This window comes from Eleginops maclovinus, chromosome 10 (assembly GCF_036324505.1).
Source record: "Eleginops maclovinus isolate JMC-PN-2008 ecotype Puerto Natales chromosome 10, JC_Emac_rtc_rv5, whole genome shotgun sequence".
NCBI classification, from domain to species: domain Eukaryota; kingdom Metazoa; phylum Chordata; class Actinopteri; order Perciformes; family Eleginopidae; genus Eleginops; species Eleginops maclovinus.
Window position 1 is genome coordinate 176,944 of NC_086358.1, and position 26,987 is coordinate 203,930.

General features: G+C 43.9%; 1 protein-coding gene across 1 annotated transcript; it reads right to left on the reverse strand.

The window, feature by feature from the left end:
• Positions 1–3,110: 3,110 nt before the first annotated feature.
• Positions 3,111–26,389, reverse strand: LOC134870485 (rho GTPase-activating protein SYDE1). The gene is given in 15 exon segments (XM_063892669.1): positions 3,111–3,319; positions 6,492–6,776; positions 6,878–7,127; positions 7,227–7,402; positions 7,515–7,641; positions 7,745–7,882; positions 8,113–8,201; positions 8,378–8,464; positions 8,788–8,951; positions 9,025–9,217; positions 13,132–13,185; positions 13,188–13,439; positions 17,578–17,971; positions 18,064–18,275; positions 26,170–26,389. Coding segments are annotated over 15 exon segments (2,682 nt in total). The 5' UTR covers positions 26,243–26,389; the 3' UTR covers positions 3,111–3,131.
• Between the last annotated feature and the right edge of the window lie 598 nt (positions 26,390–26,987).

The following is a 26,987-nucleotide window of genomic DNA, read 5'->3' on the forward strand; positions in this document are numbered from 1 at the left end:
TCTCAGAACTGTATAATTTATACTGAGAGCGTCTCTGGGGCGTTTTGGACTTTGACGAGATTCAATTAAATGAACGCTATCCCTGCAACACAGGAACACAGGAACACAGGAACACAGGAACAGAGGAACAGAGGAACAGAGGAACACAGGAACAGAGGAACAGAGGAACACAAGAACAGAGGAACAGAGGAACACAGGAACAGAGGAACAGAGGAACACAGGAACAGAGGAACACAGAAACAGAGGAACACAAGAACACAGGAACAGAGGAACAGAGGAACACAGGAACACAGGAACACAAGAACAGAGGAACAGAGGAACAGAGGAACACAGGAACAGAGGAACAGAGGAACACAAGAACAGAGGAACAGAGGAACAGAGGAACAGAGGAACACAAGAACAGAGGAACAGAGGAACACAGGAACAGAGGAACACAGGAACAGAGGAACACAGGAAGAGAGGAACACAGGAACAGAGGAAGACAGGAACAGAAGAACACAAGAACACAGGAACAGATGAACACAGGAACAGAGGAACAGAGGAACACAGGAACAGAGGAACAGAGGAACACAGGAACAGAGGAACACAGGAACAGAGGAACACAGGAACACAGGAACACAGGAACAGAGGAACACAAGAACACAGGAACAGAGGAACACAGGAACAGAGGAACACAGGAACACAGGAACACAGGAACACAAGAACAGAGGAACACAGGAACAGAGGAACACAGGAACAGAGGAACACAAGAACACAGGAAGAGAGGAACACAGGAACACAGGAACAGAGGAACACAGGAACAGAGGAACACAAGAACACAGGAACAGAGGAACACAGGAACAGAGGAACACAGGAACAGAGGAACACAAGAACACAGGAACAGAGGAACACAGGAACAGAGGAACACAGGAACAGAGGAACACAAGAACACAGGAACAGAGGAACACAGGAACAGAGGAACAGAGGAACAGAGGAACGCAGGAACAGAGGAACACAAGAACAGAGGAACAGAGGAACAGAGGAACAGAGGAACACAAGAACACAGGAACAGAGGAACACAGGAACAGAGGAACACAGGAACAGAGGAACGCAGGAACAGAGGAACACAAGAACACAGGAACAGAGGAACACAGGAACAGAGGAACACAGGAACAGAGGAACGCAGGAACAGAGGAACACAGGAACAGAGGAACAGAGGAACACAGGAACAGAGGAACCAGGACAGGAACAGAGGAACGCAGGAACAGAGGAACACAAGAACACAGGAACAGAGGAACACAGGATCAGAGGAACACAGGAACACAAGAACAGAGGAACAGAGGAACACAGGAACAGAGGAACACAGGAACAGAGGAACACAATAACACAGGAACAGAGGAACACAGGAACACAAGAACAGAGGAACACAGGAACAGAGGAACACAGGAACAGAGGAACACAGGGACAGAGGAACACAGGAACAGAGGAACACAAGAACACAGGAACAGAGGAACAGAGGAACACAGGAACACAGGAACAGAGGAACAGAGGAACACAGGAACACAGGAACAGAGGAACAGAGGAACACAGGAACAGAGGAACACAAGAACACAGGAACAGAGGAACACAGGAACACAGGAACAGAGGAACACAGGAACAGAGGAACACAGGAAAACAGGAACAGAGGAACACAGGAACAGAGGAACAGAGGAACAGAGGAACACAGGAACAGAGGAACAGAGGAACACAGGAACAGAGGAACAGAGGAACAGAGGAACATAAGAACACAGGAACAGAGGAACACAGGAACAGAGGAACACAGGAACACAGGAACAGAGGAACACAAGAACACAGGAACAGAGGAACACAGGAACAGAGGAACACAGGAACAGAGGAACACAAGAACACAGTAACAGATGAACAGAGGAACAGAGGAACACAGGAACAGAGGAACACAGGAACAGAGGAACACAGGAACACAAGAACACAGGAACACAGGAACAGAGGAACGCAGGAACAGAGGAACACAGGAACACAGGAACACGGGAACACAGGAACAGAGGAACACAGGAACACAGGAACAGAGGAACACAGGAACAGAGGAACACAAGAACAGAGGAACAGAGGCACAGAGGAACAGAGGAACACAGGAACAGAGGAACACAGGAACAGAGGAACACAAGAACACAGAAACAGAGGAACAGAGGCACAGAGGAACAGAGGAACACAGGAACACAGGAACAGAGGAACACAGGAACACAAGAACAGAGGAACACAAGAACACAGGAACACAGGAACAGAGGAGACAAGAACACAGGAACAGAGGAACAGAGGAACAGAGGAACAGAGGAACCGAGGAACAGAGGAACACAAGAACACAAGAACAGAGGACCAGAGGAACAGAGGAACACAAGAACACAGGAACAGAGGAACACAGGAACAGAGGAACAGAAGAACAGAGGAACAGAGGAACAGAGGAACAGAGGAACAGAGGAACACAAGAACACAAGAACAGAGGAACAGAGGAACAGAGGAACACAAGAACACAGGAACAGAGGGACACAGGAACACAAGAACACAAGAACAGAGGAACAGAGGAACACAAGAACACAGGAACAGAGGAACACAGGAACAGAGGAACAGAGGAACACAGGAACAGAGGAACAGAAGAACAGAGGAACACAGGAACACAGGAACAGAGGAACACAGGAACAGAGGAACAGAAAAACACAGGAACACAGGAACACAGGAACACAGGAACACAAGAACACAGGAACAGAGGAACACAGGAACACATGAACACAGGAACACAAGAACACAGGAACAGAGGAACACAGGAACACATGAACACAGGAACACAAGAACACAGGAACACAGGAACACAGGAACACAGGAACACAGGAACACAGGAACACAGGAACACAGACTGGATTGGATTGGTCAGAGAGACAGGAAGAATCTCAGAATGAGCCAATCAGAGGAGGGAGGTCTGATGACATCATTCTGCATAATTATCCATGTGCTTCTTTCTGTCAGGAAGTTTCTATCTTTGGAACAATAAACCTCCGTAAGGAGGTCACAACCCTTTATACTCTTCCTCCTCCTCCTCCTCCTCCTCCTCCTCCTCCTCCTCCTCCTCCTCCTCCTCTCCATTACAGGCAGATGTTGATCTGTTTGGCCAGCTCTCGGTCCAGGTCAAGGATCAGAGTGTCGAAATCCTTCAGACTGAGGCGACAGTTGAACGGAGCGTCAAAATCCTGGAACTCGTCCACATATAGACCTGCCCCTCCTGCTGATGAAGACCAGGAGCCCTTCTTCTCCTCCTCTTCATCACCGCTGCCTGAAACATCAACAGATGAGTAGAGGTGGGGGCGATATGGCCTAAAATTTATATTGCGTATAATTTGAACCATAGGCGGTAGACGGTATATGTTGCGATATACTTTGGTGTGTACATTTCAATAGAACCGTTTCTGAATGGGTACCATATGCCCATAGTAAAGGCATTCTAGCAGGAAGTTGTTTCCTAAAGTATTAAAATAGTCAAGAATGTTACTTCAATACAATTTATTGTGAAAAACTGCAATTATAGAGAACATTACAGAACACTGTTACTTAACTTCCAAGCAGTATAAAAATAAAACAAGGCTATGTTCATTTCAAAATGAGACACCACTAATACTGCTTTCCCCCTCACTTTCCTTAAATAACACCAAATGTAAGCATGCAGACATTTAAATAATAAGAAACTTCAAGTATAACAGGTACCTTTTGCCTTAACATAGAAACACAACATTGAAAATGACTTCAAATGGAGCGCAAATCAACAATAAGCTTTGGAGACTTTAGAGGTAGACTGAACGCAAGCCTGGAAACAAATAGCTTTAGATCAGACTTGTGATCAGATCAGTGTGTGTGTCAAACACAAAAGCAAACACTGAGCATTAGTTTTATACCGGTTTACGGCAGATTTTTAGCCAAGCACACAAGCCTGCCCACATTCTCTGGCTTTAGTGCAGACTGGTGGCATGTAACAATATTGCCACCAGTACTAAATGCCCTTTCTGATGGGGCACTGGAAGCTGGAATGCACAAGTACTTCTGAGCCAGGCTTGCTACTCTGGGAAAATTAGCCTGGTGCAGCTTCCACCACTCTAATGGGTCAGCCTCTCCATCCACATCCAGTGCCTGCAGGTAACTTTGTAGCTCTACTTCAGTGGCGTCTCTGTCAGGGAGAGCAGCTGGGCCAGGAATGGATGCCTTTTCGAAAAAGCTGCCCAGACTGCGCTTAACCTTCTTGGGCTCTCCAACTTCTTCAGCAGCTCCTGTACTGGCATGTGGGGGTGAATCTGTGGAGGATGCAGCTTGCCTCTGCCTTTCCAGCAGGGCTTGAATTCCTGCCACTGCTTTAGACTTGACATAATCTTTTCGGTCAACGGCTATGTGTGATACTTTGAACCGTGGATCGACGAGGGAGGCCATATCCAGCAGGTCATCGGTGGCAGGGTCAGAGTGCTTATTTAAATACTGGAGACAGGTCCTTTTCATATGTTTAGTCAGTTCTGTGTCATCCTCAGATGAAGACAGAACCCTGTTGTTCTAGAGAGGGAGCACAGGTTTAAGATAGGACTCACTAACAAAGTCTTCTCCAGAGAGTGCATCCGTAAATTCCATCAGTGGACCGAGGGCCTTGTTCACTGACTCTAAGACATCAAGGTCTTGCCAAGTAGGTATCAGGTGCCTGTTTCTTTTCTCCGCTTTTAAGACTTGCGATATGGCTTTCTCCTGCTCTAGTACCCGCTCAATCATTTGTTGCTGTGACCCCCATCTTGTCGGCGTCTCTGTGATGAGGCGGTGAGGAGGCAGGTGTAGCTCAGCCTGGGCTTTGGCCATTGCTTTTCTCCTTTTATTTTCTCCACGATTTTCTTACACACGCCAACTGCACGCTCAATCCGGGGCTCTTTCACACTCGCCTCTGTTCACAAAATTGTAAAACATTTAGTCCAGCCCCAATAACAAAACACGTCTGAGCAATTCTACAGTACTTCAAGATACCTACATACCAGCATAGTCTAATCCCAGATAAAACAATATCCAGACAATTCCATTATGAAGACTTTTTGACACATCCATATTGGCAGAAAAATATGTGGGATATTTGTACAATATTAAGGACATGACCGTTGATAGTTGACTCGTATTGTGTCAAATCTACAGGAGAGAATTGCTCACGACAATATTTTTTCACAACAGATATTAAACTTTACCAGTGGCCACTGCATCAAGCAAAAAACGGATCGGTTATGCTTGCCATTAACCTACAAAAATATATAGGCTAAACCTACCGATGGCGAGGTGAAGCCTGTGGCCGAAGCCCTGAAGTCTTGTCCAATCATTCAATCCCACTGCTTTAACAACATTGGCGCCATTGTCAGTGGTGATGCATACCAGCAACTCTTCGTCAAGTCCCCATGACTCAAGCGCTTCCCTTAGTCCCTGGGCAATCAACTCCCCTGCATGGTCGTCAGGGAAATAGGAGGTTTGCAGGCATTTGTTACACAACTTCCACTCGTCGTCGATGAAGTGGATTGTGAGGCTGATATAGGGGTCCATGGTGCGACTCGACCACAAGTCTGTGGTGGTCGCATAATGTTTTATGTCACGGAGCTCCTTTTCCACTTGACCGCGGACCTCGGCGTGCAGTTTGGGAATTTCTACTTCACTAAAATACTTGTGGCTTGGTACCACGTATCGTGGATCAAGTGTCTTGACCATGCCTAAAAAGCCGCTTCTCTCCACGGTTTGGAAAGGCACCATGTCTTTGCACAAAAATATTGCTAAAGAATTTGTAATGTCAATCCACCGCTGGGTTTTTTTATCATATGGTGTGCCTTTTGAAATACCTGTGCGATAGAGGCCTGGTGTGTAGAGCCAACTTGTTTACTTCCACTCAAAGACTGACTTGGTTTTTGAGGAACAACTTTACGCATTCTTTGGCTTTCCCCATATTCGACAACGTGTTTTGATTTCAGGTGGTAGAACAGACTGCTTGTATTACCTCTCTTTGCTGTCACTGTCGCCCGGCATATTTTGCAGATTATGTTTTTCTGCTCGCTATCCCACACTTTAAATCCAAACCATGAACATATTATGGACGTTGCACCAGCCTTTTTGACGAGCCCCTCCTCCACCTCCATACACTCACTACTCGCAGCCATTTTTCCACTCCTGTGGCCTCCTCGTGGTTGTTGCAGGTTCTCGTAATTTGATGACATAATGACCTATCGCGATATGTCGGTATAATCAAAATCTTTATCGTTGACCAAATTTATATCGCATACCGTTTATACCGTTTATACCCCCCCCCTACAGATGAGTCTCAGTCACATCTACAGTACTGCACTTAATACCATGTACTGTAGACTCAGCTTCAGTCTTTACTGGACGTCCTGAACCCCCTGAAGCGGCCTTCTTTGGGACTGGTCTGGGAATGAAGTGATGTTAACAGTTACCTGCGTCGCTGTCACTTCCTGCCACCTCGTCATAGTCGGCTTCCTGTCCAGACAGGATGTCCCGCCCACAGACGCTCCAGTCTCCGGCGTACCGGTTGATTGGCGGCGGACTCTCCAACCGGGCGTCCCGACCGCGGCGTGACACCACTTCCTGTTCGGGGCTCTGAACCAATTGCAGAGCAGGAAGCCGAGGCTGCTTCTGCCGCAGGGGGTTCTGGGTAAGGCCAGGAGAGGGAGGGGGGGAGGTGTCTCTGTGGTCGTCTGATGGGACTCGATTGGTCGGCACTGAGGGGGAAACAGGGGGGAAGAGGGGAAGACCCTACATTTAGCTGAGGGTTTCATCCATAGCATCAGTCAGGTGTGAAAGTGGGCGGGGCTTGTCTCACCTGGCCACAACTGCAGCAGGTGATGCAGAGCCTCGATGTGTCTCTTAAAGTTCACAGCGCTAGCCATCTCCTCACCGAACGCCTTTCCCCCCCCTCTACCTCCCCTGCCTCCCCCCACCCTCCAGGCCTCCTGGGTGGGGGTGAGCAGCACCGGACCGAAGCAGACTGCCAGGTTCTGGTGGGTCATCCTGTTCCAGGAGCTGAGGGAGGCCACCAGGCTCAGGTGGTCAAGCAGCAATGAAAGGGTGGCCTACGAGACACGGGGGGTCACATTCAGGTGTAGGAGAGCTGATCACCTCTCTGAGGTAGAACAGGTGTTTTACAGGTGTATAAGGTGTACAGGTCTCACCCTCTCAGGGAGTGGCAGACAGGTCAGCAGCTCCACAGTTCTCCGGTTCAGCTCGGGGTCCGAGGTGTTCGGGGGAGCCGGGGGGGTCTGCAGGGTCATGGCCTCCCTCACCACCTGGTACAAAGAGCAGGTGATGAGGGGGGAGGGCAGCTCCCGCAGGTAGTCTTTCAAGATACCTGAGGACAGGAAGGACACCAGGACATTGATTAAAAACGTGGTCCTGAAGGGACCTGATAAAGACAGAGCACCCTTCAAAGGTCACCAAAGACCCCCCAGATGACCCCTGACCTGTAAGGACATTGATATCCGGGTACAGTTCCTCACTGAGACAGACTGCTGAGCTGTTCCTCTCAAACCATTCCCTCAGATCCTTCTTTACTGAGGCAGAACCACAGAGCCGGTACAGACCCACCATCTGAGAGACAGGTGAGAGACAGACCGGTAAGGGACAGACAGGTGAGAGGGAGACAGGTAGATATGGAGAGGTGTGTACAGGTAGGACAGGTGGACATGTGTACCTTGAGTCCTCTGCGCTCGATCTCAGCAACACACTTCTGGATGAGCAGGGGGATGGGGGGGGAAGAGCCTTCTTTCTCCACCAGGTGGTGCAGATCCACCCCGAAGACATTAGCCGGACCAGAGGACACACTACAGGACTACAGGGAGCAGGGGCTACACGTTACTTCTGAGACAAACAGGTCCTGACTCTACGTCTGATACACCTGAGAACTAACCCTAACCCTCCAGTCCGCAGTACAAGACTCACAGCTGAACTGGAGGAGAAGTGGGGGGGTGGAATCCTGGTGAGAACTTCACCTCTGAAACACCTGAGTACCTGATGTCTCTCAGCAGTAGTAGTAAAAGTATTTGTAGTATTGCTGGTTACCTGGTTGTCCCAGTTCTCATGCAGAGACAGCTTCAGGTAGATCAGTCCTCGAGGCTCCAGCTTCACACACAGCTGCTGACTGCGACTCCCTGAAACACACACACACACACACACACACACACACACACACACACACACACACACACACACACACACACACACACACACACACAGACCTTTAATGAAACAACACACATGTGTCATGATTGTAATGTATATATCATTGCAGTGCAGCAGTCGGGGGGGGGGGGGGGTTGGAACTCACCTCTAAAGAGCGGGGGGATGCAGACCCCCCCTAGGGCACAGACCCTGTTCCTGTTGGGGCCGGCTGATGGTCCTCCTGCAGGAGGTGCTAAAACCACAGAAGAAGAATTCAACACCTTCATTAACATTGCAGAAGAAGAACAGGTGAAACAGGTCAGCAGCAGACAGGAGAGACAGGTGAGCTGTAGACAGGTGTAGTACCTGGTGTGAGCAGCAGACAGTGAGACAGGTCAGACAGGTGAGACAGGTGAGCTGTAGACAGGTGTAGTACCTGGAGTGAGCAGCAGACAGTGAGGCAGGTCAGACAGGTGAGACAGGTGAGCTGTAGACAGGTGTAGTACCTGGAGTGAGCAGCAGACAGTGAGGCAGGTCAGACAGGTGAGACAGGTGAGCTGTAGACAGGTGTAGTACCTGGAGTGAGCAGCAGGAGGCGCAGCAGTCTGGCTCTCTCCAGCTGCAAGTGGAAGGCGTGGTTCAGAGGGAGGGCGGAGCCTCTGAGAGTCAGCAGAGACGTCCTGGCTCTGGTTACTCCGTCTACCTGGATCGCCAGGAACACCTGCTTACTGCCTGAACACCTGAGGGACAATATCATAGTCAATAAAGCATAAATATAATATATCATATCATTATTATTGGTAATAATAATACCTGCTGCTCTTCAGCTCCTCCAGCCCCAGCAGGTGGACGGTCAGTAACCCTGTGACCCGCTGGCTGTTTCTCGGCGGTTCGATGCCTGAGTACATCTGGAACGAGCTGACGTCACATGTCTCCTGTGAGGAGGTGAGGAGAAGGGCCTGTTGCCGTGGCAGCAGCTCGGGTGAGTCCCCGTCGCTAAGGTAACCTTAAAGAGAAACACACAGGTTTAGATTCACACTAAGGTTAGCTCGTTAGTGAGAGCTAGCTGCATATCAGAGTCCAGTGAAAACAGTGCTCCGAATTCTTCTTCTGTGGTGTGTGGCAGTAACAGCTTCATGGTAATGATGCATGTTCTCCAGGAAACCCAAGTCCGTCCAGGGAGTGAAAAAAGGGGTTTGAGGCACACAATACTTTATTCCATTCCCTCAGTAACCAGAGATCATATTCAAAGCTCCTTCAGACGGGACTCATTGACCACCAAACATACAACGCTTAACGTCCTTTCTGATGTTTAAAATGTCTTCTTATTTTCAGGTGACATCTGTTAATGATTTAAAACCCTGTTCACACAAAAGTGTTGATTGTATTTTAGTGCTGGGCAGATGGATTATATCCTGGCCTCTCTGTGGCCGTATTGTGGTTCTGTTCCAATGTGTATCTTCAATGTTTGTCTTGTGATTGTATTAATAATAACCCATCTGCTATTGGGTTTTCAACATCTGCTATTGGGTTTTCAACCTCTGCTATTGGGTTTTCAACCTCTGCTATTGGGTTTTCAACATCTGCTATTGGGTTTTCAACATCTGCTATTGGGTTTTCAACATCTGCTATTGGGTTTTCAACCTCTGCTATTGGGTTTTCAACATCTGGTATTGGGTTTTCAACCTCTGCTATTGGGTTTTCAACCTCTGCTATTGGGTTTTCAACCTCTGCTATTGGGTTTTCAACATCTGCTATTGGGTTTTCAACATCTGCTATTGGGTTTTCAACCTCTGCTATTGGGTTTTCAACATCTGCTATTGGGTTTTCAACATCTGCTATTGGGTTTTCAACATCTGCTATTGGGTTTTCAACCTCTGCTATTGGGTTTTCAACATCTGCTATTGGGTTTTCAACATCTGCTATTGGGTTTTCAACCTCTGGTATTGGGTTTTCAAAATCTGGTATTGGGTTTTCAACCTCTGCTATTGGGTTTTCAACATCTGCTATTGGGTTTTCAACCTCTGGTATTGGGTTTTCAACATCTGCTATTGGGTTTTCAACCTCTGCTATTGGGTTTTCAACCTCTGCTATTGGGTTTTCAACATCTGGTATTGGGTTTTCAACCTCTGCTATTGGGTTTTCAACCTCTGCTATTGGGTTTTCAACATCTGCTATTGGGTTTTCAACCTCTGCTATTGGGTTTTCAACCTCTGCTATTGGGTTTTCAACATCTGGTATTGGGTTTTCAACCTCTGCTATTGGGTTTTCAACCTCTGCTATTGGGTTTTCAACATCTGCTATTGGGTTTTCAACCTCTGCTATTGGGTTTTCAACATCTGCTATTGGGTTTTCAACCTCTGCTATTGGGTTTTCAACCTCTGCTATTGGGTTTTCAACATCTGGTATTGGGTTTTCAACCTCTGCTATTGGGTTTTCAACCTCTGCTATTGGGTTTTCAACCTCTGCTATTGGGTTTTCAACCTCTGCTATTGGGTTTTCAACCTCTGCTATTGGGTTTTCAACATCTGCTATTGGGTTTTCAACCTCTGCTATTGGGTTTTCAACCTCTGCTATTGGGTTTTCAACATCTGGTATTGGGTTTTCAACCTCTGCTATTGGGTTTTCAACCTCTGCTATTGGGTTTTCAACATCTGCTATTGGGTTTTCAACCTCTGCTATTGGGTTTTCAACCTCTGCTATTGGGTTTTCAACATCTGCTATTGGGTTTTCAACATCTGCTATTGGGTTTTCAACCTCTGCTATTGGGTTTAAACCTCTGCTATTGGGTTTTCAACATCTGCTATTGGGTTTTCAACATCTGCTATTAGGTTTAAACCTCTGCTATTGGGTTTTCAACCTCTGCTATTGGGTTTTCAACCTCTGCTATTGTGTTTTCAACATCTGCTATTGGGTTTTCAACCTCTGCTATTGGGTTTTCAACATCTGCTATTGGGTTTTCAACATCTGCTATTGGGTTTTCAACATCTGCTATTGGGTTTTCAACCTCTGCTATTGGGTTTTCAACATCTGCTATTGGGTTTTCAACATCTGCTATTGGGTTTTTAACATCAGCTATTGGGTTTTCAATATCTGCTATTGGGTTTTTAACATCAGCTATTGGGTTTTCAATATCTGCTATTGGGTTTTCAACCTCTGCTATTGGGTTTTCAACCTCTGCTATTGGGTTTTCAACATCAGCTATTGGGTTTTCAATATCTGCTATTGGGTTTTCAACCTCTGCTATTGGGTTTTCAACATCTGCTATTGGGTTTTCAACATCTGCTATTGGGTTTTCAACCTCTGCTATTGGGTTTTCAACCTCTGCTATTGGGTTTTCAACATCTGCTATTGGGTTTTTAACATCAGCTATTGGGTTTTCAATATCTGCTATTGGGTTTTTAACATCAGCTATTGGGTTTTCAATATCTGCTATTGGGTTTTCAACCTCTGCTATTGGGTTTTCAACCTCTGCTATTGGGTTTTCAACATCAGCTATTGGGTTTTCAATATCTGCTATTGGGTTTTCAACCTCTGCTATTGGGTTTTCAACCTCTGGTATTGGGTTTTCAACAACTGCTATTGGGTTTTCAACCTCTGCTATTGGGTTTTTAACATCAGCTATTGGGTTTTCAATATCTGCTATTGGGTTTTCAACATCTGCTATTGGGTTTTCAACATCTGCTATTGGGTTTTCAACATCTGCTATTGGGTTTTTAACATCAGCTATTGGGTTTTCAATATCTGCTATTGGGTTTTCAACCTCTGCTATTGGGTTTTCAACCTCTGCTATTGGGTTTTTAACATCAGCTATTGGGTTTTCAATATCTGCTATTGGGTTTTCAACATCTGCTATTGGGTTTTCAACATCTGCTATTGGGTTTTCAACATCTGCTATTGGGTTTTCAACCTCTGGTATTGGGTTTTCAAAATCTGGTATTGGGTTTTCAACATCTTTTATTGGGTTTTCAACCTCTGCTATTGGGTTTTCAACATCTGCTATTGGGTTTTCAACATCTGCTATTGGGTTTTCAACATCTGCTATTGGGTTTTCAACATCTGCTATTGGTTTTCAACATCTGCTATTGGGTTTTCAACATCTGCTATTGGGTTTTCAACATCTGCTATTGGGTTTTCAACATCTGCTATTGGGTTTTCAACATCTGCTATTGGGTTTTCAACATCTGCTATTGGGTTTTCAACCTCTGCTATTGGGTTTTCAACATCTGCTATTGGGTTTTCAACAACTGCTATTGGGTTTTCAACATCTGCTATTGGGTTTTCAACATCTGCTATTGGGTTTTCAACAACTGCTATTGGGTTTTCAACATCTGCTATTGGGTTTTTAATATCTGCTATTGGGTTTTCAACATCTGCTATTGTGTTTTCAACATCTGCTATTGGGTTTTCAACATCTGCTATTGGGTTTTCAACATCTGCTATTGGGTTTTCAACATCTGCTATTGGGTTTTCAACATCTGCTATTGGGTTTTCAACATCTGCTATTGGGTTTTCAACATCTGCTATTGGGTTTTCAACCTCTGCTATTGGGTTTTCAACATCTGCTATTGGGTTTTCAACATCTGCTATTGGGTTTTTAATATCTGCTATTGGGTTTTCAACATCTGCTATGGGTTTTCAACATCTGCTATTGGGTTTTCAACATCTGCTATTGGGTTTTCAACCTCTGCTATTGGGTTTTCAACCTCTGCTATTGGGTTTTCAACCTCTGCTATTGGGTTTTCAACCTCTGCTATTGGGTTTTCAACATCTGCTATTGGGTTTTCAACCTCTGCTATTGGGTTTTCAACCTCTGGTATTGGGTTTTCAACCTCTGCTATTGGGTTTTCAACCTCTGCTATTGGGTTTTCAACCTCTGCTATTGGGTTTTCAACATTAGATTTTTAAGTTTTGTCTTACCTCCCTTGGCAGAGCACGCTCTCGATGACCTCCGTAGGGGGCGGAGTGGGGGGCGGAGCTGTCCAAGTGATATCTGCTGATCACGTTCTGATTTGATGCAGCCAATGCTGTGCTTTTACTGGTCGACTCGTCGCCCAACGTCCCTCTGTCGCCTCCCCGGACACGCGTCGAACGGAGGCTGAGTTTGCGCCGGAGCTCCGGAAGTTTCTTCATCTTCATGGAGAGTTTCCTCACCGTACCTGGAGACCTCAGCCTGTCAATCACACTGCTTGATATGCCACCTTTCTTCGTGGAGGTAGGGTTAGAGTCTGAGGGGGCGGAGAACGAGGAGACAATGAAGCTAAGGCGGCTAATGTGTTGTCTCATTTAGACACATGTTAGCAAACTCTGTTTTTGAAGACACCATTGACATATGTACTGACCTATGTACTGACCTATGTACTGACCTATGTACTGACCTATGTACTGACCTATGTACTGACCTATGTACTGACCTATGTACTGACCTATGTACTGACATATGTACTGACCTATGATTGGTCCTATGTACTGACCCATGATTGGTCCTATGTACTGACCTATGTACTGACCTATGTACTGACCTATGTACTGACCTATGTACTGACCTATGTACTGACCTATGTACTGACCTATGTACTGACATATGTACTGACCTATGTACTGACCTATGTACTGACCTATGTACTGACCTATGTACTGACATATGTACTGACCTATGTACTGACATATGTACTGACCTATGATTGGTCCTATGTACTGACCTATGTACTGACCTATGTACTGACCTATGTACTGACCTATGTACTGACCAATGTACTGACATATGTAATGACCTATGATTGGTCCGATGTACTGACCTATGTACTGACCTATTTACTGACCTATGTACTGACATATGTACTGACCTATGATTGGTCCTATGTACTGACCTATGTACTGACCTATGATTGGTCCTATGTACTGACCTATGTACTGACCTATGTACTGACATATGTACTGACCTATGATTGGTCCTATGTACTGACCTATGTACTGACCTATGTACTGACCTATGTACTGACCTATGTACTGACCTATGTACTGACCAATGTACTGACATATGTAATGACCTATGATTGGTCCGATGTACTGACCTATGTACTGACCTATTTACTGACCTATGTACTGACATATGTACTGACCTATGATTGGTCCTATGTACTGACCTATGTACTGACCTATGATTGGTCCTATGTACTGACCTATGTACTGACCTATGTACTGACATATGTACTGACCTATGATTGGTCCTATTTACTGACCTATGTACTGACCTATGTACTGACATATGTACTGACCTATGTACTGAGCTATTTACTGACCTATGATTGGTCCTATATACTGACCTATGTACTGAGCTATTTACTGACCTATGATTGGTCCTATGTACTGACCTATGTACTGACCTATGTACTGACCTATGTACTGACCTATGTACTGACCTATTTACTGACCTATGTACTGACCTATGATTGGTCCTATGTACTGACCTATGTACTGACCTATGATTGGTCCTATGTACTGACCTATGTACTGACCTATGATTGGTCCTATGTACTGACCTATTTACTGACCTATGATTGGTCGTATGTACTGACCTATGTACTGACCTATGTACTGACCTATGTACTGACCTATGTACTGACCTATGTACTGACCTATGTACTGACCTATGTACTGATCTATGTACTGACCTATGTACTGAGCTATGTACTGATCTATGTACTGACCTATTTACTGACCTATGTACTGAGCTATGTACTGATCTATGTACTGACCTATTTACTGACCTATGTACTGACCTATGTACTGACCTATTTACTGACCTATGTACTGACCTATGTACTGACCTATTTACTGACCTATGTACTGAGCTATGTACTGACCTATTTACTGACCTATGTACTGACCTATGTACTGACCTATTTACTGACCTATGTACTGACCTATGTACTGACCTATGTACTGACCTATGTACTGACCTATGTACTGACCTATGTACTGACCTATTTACTGACCTATGTACTGACCTATGTACTGACCTATGTACTGAAATATGTACTGAAATATGTACTGACCTATGTACTGACCTATGTACTGACCTATGTACTGATCTATGTACTGACCTATGTAGTGAAATATGTACTGACCTATGTACTGACCTATGTACTGAAATATGTACTGACCTATGTACTGACCTATGTACTGACCTATGTACTGACCTATGTACTGACCTATGTACTGACCTATGTACTGACCTATGTACTGACCTATTTACTGACCTATGTACTGACCTATTTACTGATCTATGTACTGACCTATGTACTGACCTATGTACTGAAATATGTACTGAAATATGTACTGACCTATGTACTGACCTATTTACTGACCTATGTACTGACCTATGTACTGACCTATGTACTGAAATATGTACTGACCTATGTACTGACCTATGTACTGACCTATGTACTGACCTATGTACTGACCTATGTACTGACCTATTTACTGACCTATGTACTGACCTATGTACTGACCTATGTACTGACCTATGTACTGACCTATGTACTGACCTATGTACTGACCTATTTACTGACCTATGTACTGACCTATGTACTGACCTATGTACTGACCTATGTACTGACCTATGATTGGTCCTATGTATTGACATATGTACTGACCTATGTACTGACCTATGTACTGACCTATGTACTGACTTATGTACTGACTTATGTACTGACTATGTACTGACCTATGTACTGACATATGTACTGACCTATGTACTGACCTATGTACTGACCTATGTACTGACCTATGTACTGACTTATGTACTGACTTATGTACTGACATATGTACTGACATATGTACTGACCTATGTACTGACCTATGTACTGACCTATGTACTGACCTATGTACTGACCTATGTACTGACCTATGTACTGACTTATGTACTGACATATGTACTGACATATGTACTGACCTATGTACTGACCTATGTACTGACTTATGTACTGACCTATGTACTGACCTATGTACTGACCTATGTACTGACCTATGTACTGATATATGTACTGACCTATGATTGGTCCTATGTACTGACCTATGTACTGACCTATGATTGGTCCTATGTACTGACCTATTTACTGACCTATGTACTGACCTATGTACTGATATATGTACTGACCTATGATTGGTCCTATGTACTGACCTATGTACTGACCTATGATTGGTCCTATGTACTGACCTATGTACTGACCTATGATTGGTCCTATGTACTGACCTATGTACTGACCTATGTATTGACATATGTACTGACCTATGTACTGACCTATGTACTGACCTATGTACTGAAATATGTACTGACCTATGTACTGACCTATGTACTGACCTATGATTGGTCCTATGTACTGACTTATGTACTGACCTATGATTGGTCCTATGTACTGACCTATGTACTGACCTTGATTGGTCCTATGTACTGACCTATGTACTGACCTATGTACTGACCTATGTACTGAAATATGTACTGACCTATGTACTGACCTATGTACTGACCTATGTACTGACCTATGTACTGACTTATGTACTGACCTATGTACTGACCTATGTACTGACTTATGTACTGACCTATGTACTGAAATATGTACTGACCTATGTACTGACCTATGTACTGACCTATGTACTGAAATATGTACTGACCTATGTACTGACCTATGTACTGACTTATGTACTGACTTATGTACTGACTTATGTACTGACCTATGTACTGACCTATGTACTGACCTATGTACTGACTATGTACTGACCTATTTACTGACCTATGTATGTCCTATGTACTGACCTATGTACTGACCTATGTACTGACCTATGTACTGACCTATGTACTGACCTATGTACTGACCTATGTACTGACCTATGTACTGAAATATGTACTGACCTATGTACTGACCTATGTACTGAAATATGTACTGACCTATGTACTGACCTATGTACTGACCTATGTACTGGCCTATGTACTGACCTATGTACTGACACCTATTGTACTGACATATTTTATGACCTATGATTTGTCCTAGTCTGACCTATGTATGACATATGTTCTGGACCTATGTAGCTTGACCTATGTACTGACCTATGTCGGACCTATGATTGGACCTATTTACTGACCTATGTACTGACCTATGTACAGACCTATGTACTGACCTATTATTGACCTATGTTCTGGACCTAAGTGTACTTGACCTATGTACTGACCTATGTACTGTCCTAGGTATGATTTGTGCCTATGTACTGACCTATGTACTGTTGTGGAACAAAACGTTAACATCTCTTCAGCTTGTGGTACCCTCAGACCTTATTAAGTGGGTTCTCAGGTGTGTTCAGTCTCACCTGTGTGCTCTGTGATGTCATCAGTCTGGTGGCTAACTCTCGGGTTTGCTCCCTCTGCTGGAGTTTCTGAAGCCTTGCCCCCCCCCAGTTCCTCCCTCCTCCTCCACACCTCCCCCCCCTTAGGGCGTGGTCCTCCCTCCCCGTCTTCCTCGGGAATGGGGTTGTACCAGATGTTGCCACCCCCCTCATGTTGTGGTCCTCGGGCCTCCGGAGCCTGGGCCTTTCCTGAGGACAGAACCCAGGCCCGGCTGCTGCGCTCCAGGCTCTGCAGGTAGGACCGCTGTCCGTCTGTGGAGCCCCCGGCTGGGGGGGTGGGGTCCTGCAGGACAGGGGGGTGACTGACAGGTAGACAGGGGGCGGGGCCTCCATACAAACCCCCCCCACAGGACTCCTTCTGGGGGGCAAAGAGGGTGTCAAAACCAGAAAGGGGGCCCATCATGCTCCCTTTTACTGGATATATGACAAGACAATATCTTGAACCCTCACCTGATCCTGGAGAATCTGACTCCATCCAGGTGCATGCTGGGACACACCTGGGGAGGTCCTGGGGGTGGAGCCTGTCTGCAGGGAGGGGGGCGCACCCACAGAGCCCTGCCGCGCCCACGACTGTATCTTAGCAACCGTGATGTGGTGATGTGGGGGGGAGGGGGGGTCCAACGCTGGGGGGGGGCTGATGGTCAGAGAGGTAGTGGGCGGTTCTGCAGGAAACACACACACACACACACACACACACACACACACACTTTTGTTGTTAATGATTATTCTGTTGAAACAGTGGAGCAGTCACTCTGAACCACATCCTAACCACTAAACTGGATTACTGTGTGTGTGTGTGTGTGTGTGTGTGTGTGTGTGTGTGTGTGTGTGTGTGTGTGTGTGTGTGTGTGTGTGTGTGTGTGTATGTTCCTCGTGACAGTGGTTATGAATATACCCTCAGTGTGTGTAAGGGTGGGGGGGCATGATGAATAAATAGCTGTGAGTGCAGATGTCAATGAGGTCTCTGTATTTACGACCAAACACACTGCTGACTATTCACTATTCATTAGATACACACACACACACACACACACACACACACACACACACACACACACACACACACACACACACACACACACACACACACACACACACACACACACACACACACACACACACACACACACAGTCCAGCTTTAAGAGGTGACTCTGAATGCACTCAGTGTTTAGCTTCACTCAATTTTGAAGGCTCACATTAATCAGGTCTTATTTTGAAATCCAACAGGCTCACATTAATCAGGTCTTATTCTGAAATCCAACAGGCTCACATTAATCAGGTCTTATTCTGAAATCCAACAGGCTCACATTAATCAGGTCTTATTCTGAAATCCAACAGGCTCACATTAATCAGGTCTTATTTTGAAATCCAACAGGCTCACATTAATCAGGTCTTATTTTGAAATCCAACAGGCTCACATTAATCAGGTCTTATTTTGAAATCCAACAGGCTCACATTAATCAGGTCTTATTCTGAAATCCAACAGGCTCACATTAATCAGGTCTTATTCTGAAATCCAACAGGCTCACATTAATCAGGTCTTATTCTGAAATCCAACAGGCTCACATTAATCAGGTCTTATTTTGAAATCCAACGGGCTCACATTAATCAGGTCTTATTCTGAAATCCAACAGGCTCACATTAATCAGGTCTTATTCTGAAATCCAACAGGCTCACATTAATCAGGTCTTATTCTGAAATCCAACAGGCTCACATTAATCAGGTCTTATTCTGAAATCCAACAGGCTCACATTAATCAGGTCTTATTCTGAAATCCAACAGGCTCACATTAATCAGGTCTTATTCTGAAATCCAACAGGCTCACATTCTTTTTGTATTTCGCTGCTGCAACGAAAAACATGTCCCAGTTCGGGAGAAATAAAGTATTTTCTGATTCTGATTCTGATTCTAATTCTGATTCTGATTAATCAGGGGTTATAAATCAGAAACCTGACCCTTCTTAAAGCTGCAGACCCTCTGGTCTCCAGCAGGGGGGCTCCTCAATCTGTGGTTTTGTGATGTTAGTAAATGATCCCATTTACACTAAAATAGAGGATAAAGAAGCGTATGCTTTAGGGCCGGACCACCTGTGATTGACAGGTCTTTAACCCTATCCCAGCTTGTGTTTCACTTCATCAAAGATCATTGGTCGACTGAAAACGTGTGGTTCAGACTTCAGAAGGTTAAAAACCCTGGGGTACGGTCGAATCGTCCATAAATCTGCTCCTATGGTCTATCTATCCACTGTTCCTTGACCTCTGTGTGAAACGTCCCGGGGTTAAGGAACAGTGGACAGGAGAACTGAGGAACAGAGGCTGCTTTGAGAACCCGACTGAGCGACACTATCCACGTTTTGATGATGAAGGCCGTCCTTAAGCGTCTGCTGTGGGGAACTACAGCTCCTCTAAAGCTACTGAGAGCCTCCCCTCTGCACCGTGCTCTGATGGTGCTGTTTCTGCTTTATGAACCAGGACAGCAGAGACAGATACTCTGCATTACAAAGCCCCCCCACCTCCCCCAGTTCCATATTAACCCACATGAATCCAATAGGTATGATTATATGACATATTTATAATAAATACAAATGAGTTATAATAAACTAGTGATGCCTTCAGCTATCACTTTGGACATCACAGTTCAACATGTAGTAAAGGCTTCAGAAACCCCACACAGCGCAGAGACTCTGAGACTCTATTGGATCCTTTCAGTAAAAGTAACGTTCATATTTCTCCTTTTGATGAATCCAGAGCTGAACGTTCAGAACCAAGCTCTTTGGAAAGTTACGGTATAAGTTTGAAACTGCTTCATCAGCACCGTAACTTTCGCCGAACGCATTTCTCACGGTGTGTTCTGTTTCCGTGAGCGGCCGGATGCTGCGTCACGGTAATTGCTGCTGCAAGGCATTGTGGGACAGCATGTTCTCCTTTCCTCTCCTAAAGGAAGGTCCAGTGTTTCCTAAAGGAGGCTATAAAGGAAGCTTCAGAGCTCCTTTCCTCTCATCTAGAATTCCAACAGCTCTTATCATGGCGGCCACTGAGCTTCTTCCGGGTCATTTCGCTCCATTAGGAACATTCCTAAGATAGACTGACTATTCCACCGTACCCCAGAGGTTGACCCTGGCATCAGGAACTACATGCACTTCCTGTCTCCAGGCTGTTAGCAGGGTCATTCCTTCAGAATAAGAGCCTCAACTCTGTGTGGTATAAAAAGTTAGACATCAACATGTTTCTGGATATCTGCAAATATAACAACACACACTTCCTCATGAAGGAGGTTCCTGATGTTTCAGAGAGGGAGGGGAAATCTTGTGTGTGTGTGTGTGTGTGTGTGTGTGTGTGTGTGTGTGTGTGTGTGTGTGTGTGTGTGTGTGTGTGTGTGTGTGTGTGTGTGTGTGTGTGTGTGTGTGTGTGTTTCTGTGTGTGTGTGTGTGTGTGTGTGTGTGTGTGTGTGTGTGTGTGTGTGTGTGTGTGTGTGTGTTTCTGTGTGTGTGTGTGTGTGTGTGTGTTACATTATCTGTATTTCTATCAAACACACTCTGCTCGGTGTAAACATCCAATCAACTGTCATTATACAACAACACACACACACGCACACACACACACGTACACACACACACACGTACACACACACACACACACACACACACACACACACACACACACACACACACACACACACACACACACACACACACACACACATACACACACACACACACACACACACACACACACACACACACACACACACACACTGTTTACTGTTCAGCTTCCTGACATCAGATGTGTGTTTGTGTGTGTGTGTGTGTGTGTGTGTGTGTGTGTGTGTGTGTGTGTGTGTGTGTGTGTGTGTGTGTGTGTGTGTGTGTGTGTGTGTGTATGTGTGTGTGTGTTCAGGACAGTTGACTCTATGTTACCATCTGCTGAACACCTTTCATATACATACAGCCGCGGAAAAAGGAAGAGACCACTTCAGCAGTATTTGTTTTTTATAGGTTTGTCTTTTGAGTTAAATTATGTTTTTATTGTATTCTATAAACTACTGAAATGTTCTCTGTGTTGGAATTGAACGGACACTTGAATGGCTGCCATACATGTAGAGATAAAGATTTAAGAACAATGTGGAGTGGTCTTTTAATTTTTCCGGAGCTGTATATATATAAAGTATACATATATACTGCAGAGAGAGGGGGAGGAGTACACTGAACTGGAGTACAATGTTCAAGTACTTTAGATTACTCTGTCTGATACTGAATACTCTCCTGAAATGCATCACATGGATACTCCATGTATCTGATTCTGCAGTAGTGTTACTGTACTTCAATGAATCAGGATTCAGAATCAACTCTTATTCTGAAAATCCAACAGGCTCCAAAGTATTTTCTGATTCTGATTGTAGCAGAGTATTAGTCCGGTTACTGTAGCAGAGTATTAGTCCTGTTACTGTAGCAGAGTATTAGTCCAGTTACTGTAGCAGAGTATTAGTCCTGTTACTGTAGCAGAGTATTAGTCCTGTTACTGTAGAAGAGTATTAGTCCTGTTACTGTAGCAGAGTATTAGTCCTGTTACTGTAGCAGAGTATTAGTCCAGTTACTGTAGCAGAGTATTAGTACTTTTACTGTAGCAGAGTATTAGTACTGTTACTGTAGCAGAATATTAGTCTTGTTACTGTAGCAGAGTATTAGTACTTTTACTGTAGCAGAGTATTAGTCCTGTTACTGTAGCAGAGTATTAGTACTGTTACTGTAGCAGAGTATTAGTCCTGTTACTGTAGCAGAGTATTAGAACTTTTACTGTAGCAGAGTAATAGTACTGTTACTGTAGCAGAGTATTAGTCCTGTTACTGTAGCAGAGTATTAGTACTGTTACTGTAGCAGAGTATTAGTACTGTTACTGTAGCAGAGTATTAGTCCTGTTACTGTAGTAGAGTATTAGTCCTGTTACTGTAGCAGAGTATTAGTCCTGTTACTGTAGTAGAGTATTAGTACTGTTACTGTAGCAAAGTATTAGTTTTGTTACTGTAGCAGAGTTTTAGTCCTGTTACTGTAGCAAAGTATTAGTATTGTTACTGTAGTAGAGTATTAGTCCTGTTACTGTAGCAGAGTTTTAGTCCTGTTACTGTAGCAGAGTATTAGTCCTGTTACTGTAGCAGAGTATTAGTACTGTTACTGTAGCAGAGTATTAGTACTGTTACTGTAGCAAAGTATTAGTCCTGTTACTGTAGCAGAGTATTAGTACTGTTACTGTAGTAGAATATCACTCCTGTTACTGTAGCAGAATATTAGTCCTGTTACTGTAGTAAAGTATTAGTCCTGTTACTGTAGCAGAATATTAGTCCTGTTACTGTGGTAGAATGTCACTCCTGTTACTGTAGTAGAGTATTAGTCCTGTTACTGTAGCAGAGTATTAGTCCTGTTACTGTAGTAGAGTTTAGTCCGGTTACTGTAGTAGAGTATTAGTCCTGTTACTGTAGCAAGTATTAGTCCCTGTTACTGTAGCAGAGTATTAGTCCGGTTACTGTAGCAGAGTATTAGTCCTGTACAGTAGAACGTATTAGTCCTGTTACTGTAGCAGAGTATTAGTCCTAGATTTACTGTCAGCTAGAGTATTAGTCCTGTTATGTAGCAGAGTATTAGTCCTATTACTGTAGCAAAGTATAGTCCCCCTGTTACTGTAGCAGAGTATTTGTCTCTTACTGTAGCAAAGTATTAGTCCTGTACTGTAGCAGAGTAATAGTCCTGTTACTGTAGAGAATATTAGTCCTGTTACTGTAGCAAAGTATTAGTCCTGTTACGGTAGAGAGTATTAGTCCTGTTACTGTAGCAGGTTTACTACTAGATTCCTGATTTCTGTTACTGTAGCAGAGTATTTGTACTGTTCCATACCCTAGTAGAGTAATTAGTCCTGTTACGTAGTAGAATATTAGATACCTGTTACTGTAGCAAAGTATTAGTGTTACTGTAGAAGAGAATTAGTCCTGTACTGTAGTAGATATATCCTTTACTTAGCAGATATTTCCTGTAACGAAGAAGTTTAGTCCAGGTTACTGTAGAGTATTAGCCTGTTACGTAGAGAATATACCTTTTACTGTAGCAAGTATTAGTCCTGTTTCTGTACAAGAATAGTGTAAGAGCCTTTCCTTATTGAGTTATCTGTTACTTGGTAGAATAAGTTCTGTTTTGTATAGAGGGTTAGTCCGGCTGTAGCAGAGCTTGTAGTTACTGTTGAAGTATTGGCCTGACTGTAGTAGAATATATCCTGTTAAATGTAGAGAGTATTAGGGCCTGTTACTTAGAAAGATATTCATAAGAATATTGTTTTAAAAAAAAAAAATATAGTTTTTATTTGTAGAATTTATTTTATTAGTAAGTATTTAGTTATTTAGAAGAGATTAGTTTCTTAAATAACTTTTATTAGAATTAATTATTAGTGTAAGATTATGAAATTAGAATATAGTCCTGTAGTAAGAAGTTTAAGATTTAAGATTAGAGAGATATTGGCTAAAGATTTGATAAATAAGATAAATAGTTCCTCTGTAGAGTTTTGTCTTACGTTAGATATCACCTTTACGGTAGCAGAAGTATTAGTCCTGTTACTGTAGCAGCGTATTAGTCTGTAACTGTAGGTAGAGTATTAGTCCTGTTACTGTAGCAAAGTATAGTCCTGTTACTGTAGAAGAGTATTAGTCCTGTTACTGTAGTAGAATATCACTCCTGTTACTGTAGCAGAGTATTAGTCCTGTCACTGTAGTAGAGTATTAGTCCTATTACTGTAGCAAAGTATTAGGTCCTGTTACTGTAGTATAATATCACTCCTGTTACTGTAGCAGAGTATTAGTCCTGTTACTGTAGTAGAGTATTAGTCCTGTTACTGTAGCAAAGTATTAGTCCTGTTACTGTAGCTAGAATATTAGTCCTGTTACTGTAGTAGAGTATTAGTCCTGTTACTGTAGCAGAGTATTAGTCCTGTTACTGTAGTAGATATTAGTCCTGTTACTGTAGCAAAGTATTAGTCCTGTTACTGTAGAAGAGTATTAGTCCTGTTACTGTAGTAGAATATCACTCCTGTTACTGTAGCAGAGTATTAGTCCTGTTACTGTAGCAGAGTATTAGTCCTGTTACTGTAGCAAAGTATTAGTCCTGTTACTGTAGCAGAATATTAGTCCTGTTACTGTAGCAAGTATTAGTCCTGTTACTGTAGCAGAGTATTAGTCCTGTTACTGTAGCAAAGTATTAGTCCTGTTACTGTAGCAAAGTATTAGTCCTGTTACTGTAGCAGAATATTAGTCCTGTTACTGTAGCAAAGTATTAGTCCTGTTACTGTAGAAGAGTATTAGTCCTGTTACTGTAGTAGAATATCACTCCTGTTACAGTAGCAGAGTATTAGTCCTGTTACTGTAGTAGAGTATTAGTCCTGTTACTGTGGTAGAATATTACTCCTGTTACTGTAGCAGAGTATTAGTCCTATTACTGTAGCAAAGTATTAGTCCTGTTACTGTAGTAGAGTATTAGTCCTGTTACTGTAGTAGAATATCACTCCTGTTACTGTAGCAGAGTATTAGTCCTATTACTGTAGCAAAGTATTAGTCCTGTTACTGTAGTAGAATATTAGTCCTGTTACTGTAGTAGAATATCACTCCTGTTACTGTAGTAGAGTATTAGTCCTGTTACTGTAGCAGAGTATTAGTCCTGTTACTGTGGTAGAATATCACTCCTGTTACTGTAGTAGAGTATTAGTCCTGTTACTGTAGTAGAGTATTAGTCCTGTTACTGTAGAAGAGTATTAGTCCTGTTACTGTAGTAGAGTATTAGTCCTGTTACTGTAGCAGAGTATTAGTCCTGTTACTGTAGTAGAGTATTAGTCCTGTTACTGTAGCAGAGTATTAGTCCTGTTACTGTGGTAGAATATCACTCCTGTTACTGTAGTAGAGTATTAGTCCTGTTACTGTAGTAGAGTATTAGTCCTGTTACTGTAGCAGAATATTAGTCCTGTTACTGTAGCAGAGTATTAGTCCTGTTACTGTAGTAGAATATCACTCCTGTTACTGTAGTAGAATATTAGTCCTGTTACTGTAGCAGAGTATTAGTCCTATTACTGTAGCAAAGTATTAGTCCTGTTACTGTAGTAGAATATCACTCCTGTTACTGTAGTAGAATATTAGTCCTGTTACTGTAGCAGAATATTAGTCCTGTTACTGTAGCAGAGTATTAGTCCTATTACTGTAGCAAAGTATTAGTCCTGTTACTGTAGTAGAGTATTAGTCCTGTTACTGTAGCAGAGTATTAGTCCTGTTACTGTAGCAGAGTATTAGTCCTGTTACTGTAGTAGAGTATTAATCCTGTTACTGTAGCAGAGTATTAGTCCTGTTACTGTGTATTAGTACTGTAGTAAGAGTACTGTTACTGCAGTACAGAGTTTATGTCAACTTTGGACAGTAGTGAAACAGAGAGGTGTTTATGGAACAGATGTACACAGAATAAAGTAGCACTGCCTCAGGATGAGTAATACTAACTCAGTAATACGTACTGTGTACAGAAGTATTTATCAGAGTCTCACCGCTCAGCTTGTCGCTCCTCCTCTCTCGTCCTCTCAGTCTGGAGAACGTCCTTCTCAACAGAGGCTCTGCCATCCTTAATATCCTCACTTCCTCTCAACCTTTCTGTAGACGAGAGTCTTCTGTGGGTGAAGGTCTCCTGTGGGTGAGGGTCTCCTGTGGGTGAGGGTATCGGGGGAGTCTCAGAGTCTCAGAGCTCCATGTCTGCTGCTCCTCGGAGCTGCAGGACAGGAAATGAATTCCTCACATTCTTTCCCAAACTCCTAAACTCCTCCCCCTCTCCTCCCCCTGTCCTCCCACTCTCCTCCTTCAGAAGGGAGAGAGGAGGCTCATTGGAAATGTAGTCCTTAGGCTTCAGAGAGTGAACGATCTCACACACAGAAACACAGAGGAGAGCTGTTTCCTCCTCTGCTGGAGACTGAACGTCTCACCCTGTTACTGCTGCATCTGCTATTATAAAGAGCTGACCCTGAAGGCAGCATCTCCCTGGTTCTGTTGGTCCCTGAAGGCAGCATCTCCCTGGTTGTGTTGGTCCCTGAAGGCAGCATCTCCCTGGTTCTGTTGGTCCCTGAAGGCAGCATCTCCCTGGTTATGTTGGTCACTGAAGGCAGCATCTCCCTTGTTCTGTTGGTCCCTTAAGGCAGCATCTCACTGGTTCTGTTGGTCTCTGAAGGCAGCATCTCCCTGGTTCTGTTGGTCCCTGACGGCAGCATCTTTCTGGTTCTGTTGGTCACTGAAGGCAGCATCTCCCTGATTCTGTTGGTCCCTGAAGGCAGCATCTCCCTGGTTCTGTTGGTCACTGAAGGCAGCATCTCCCTGG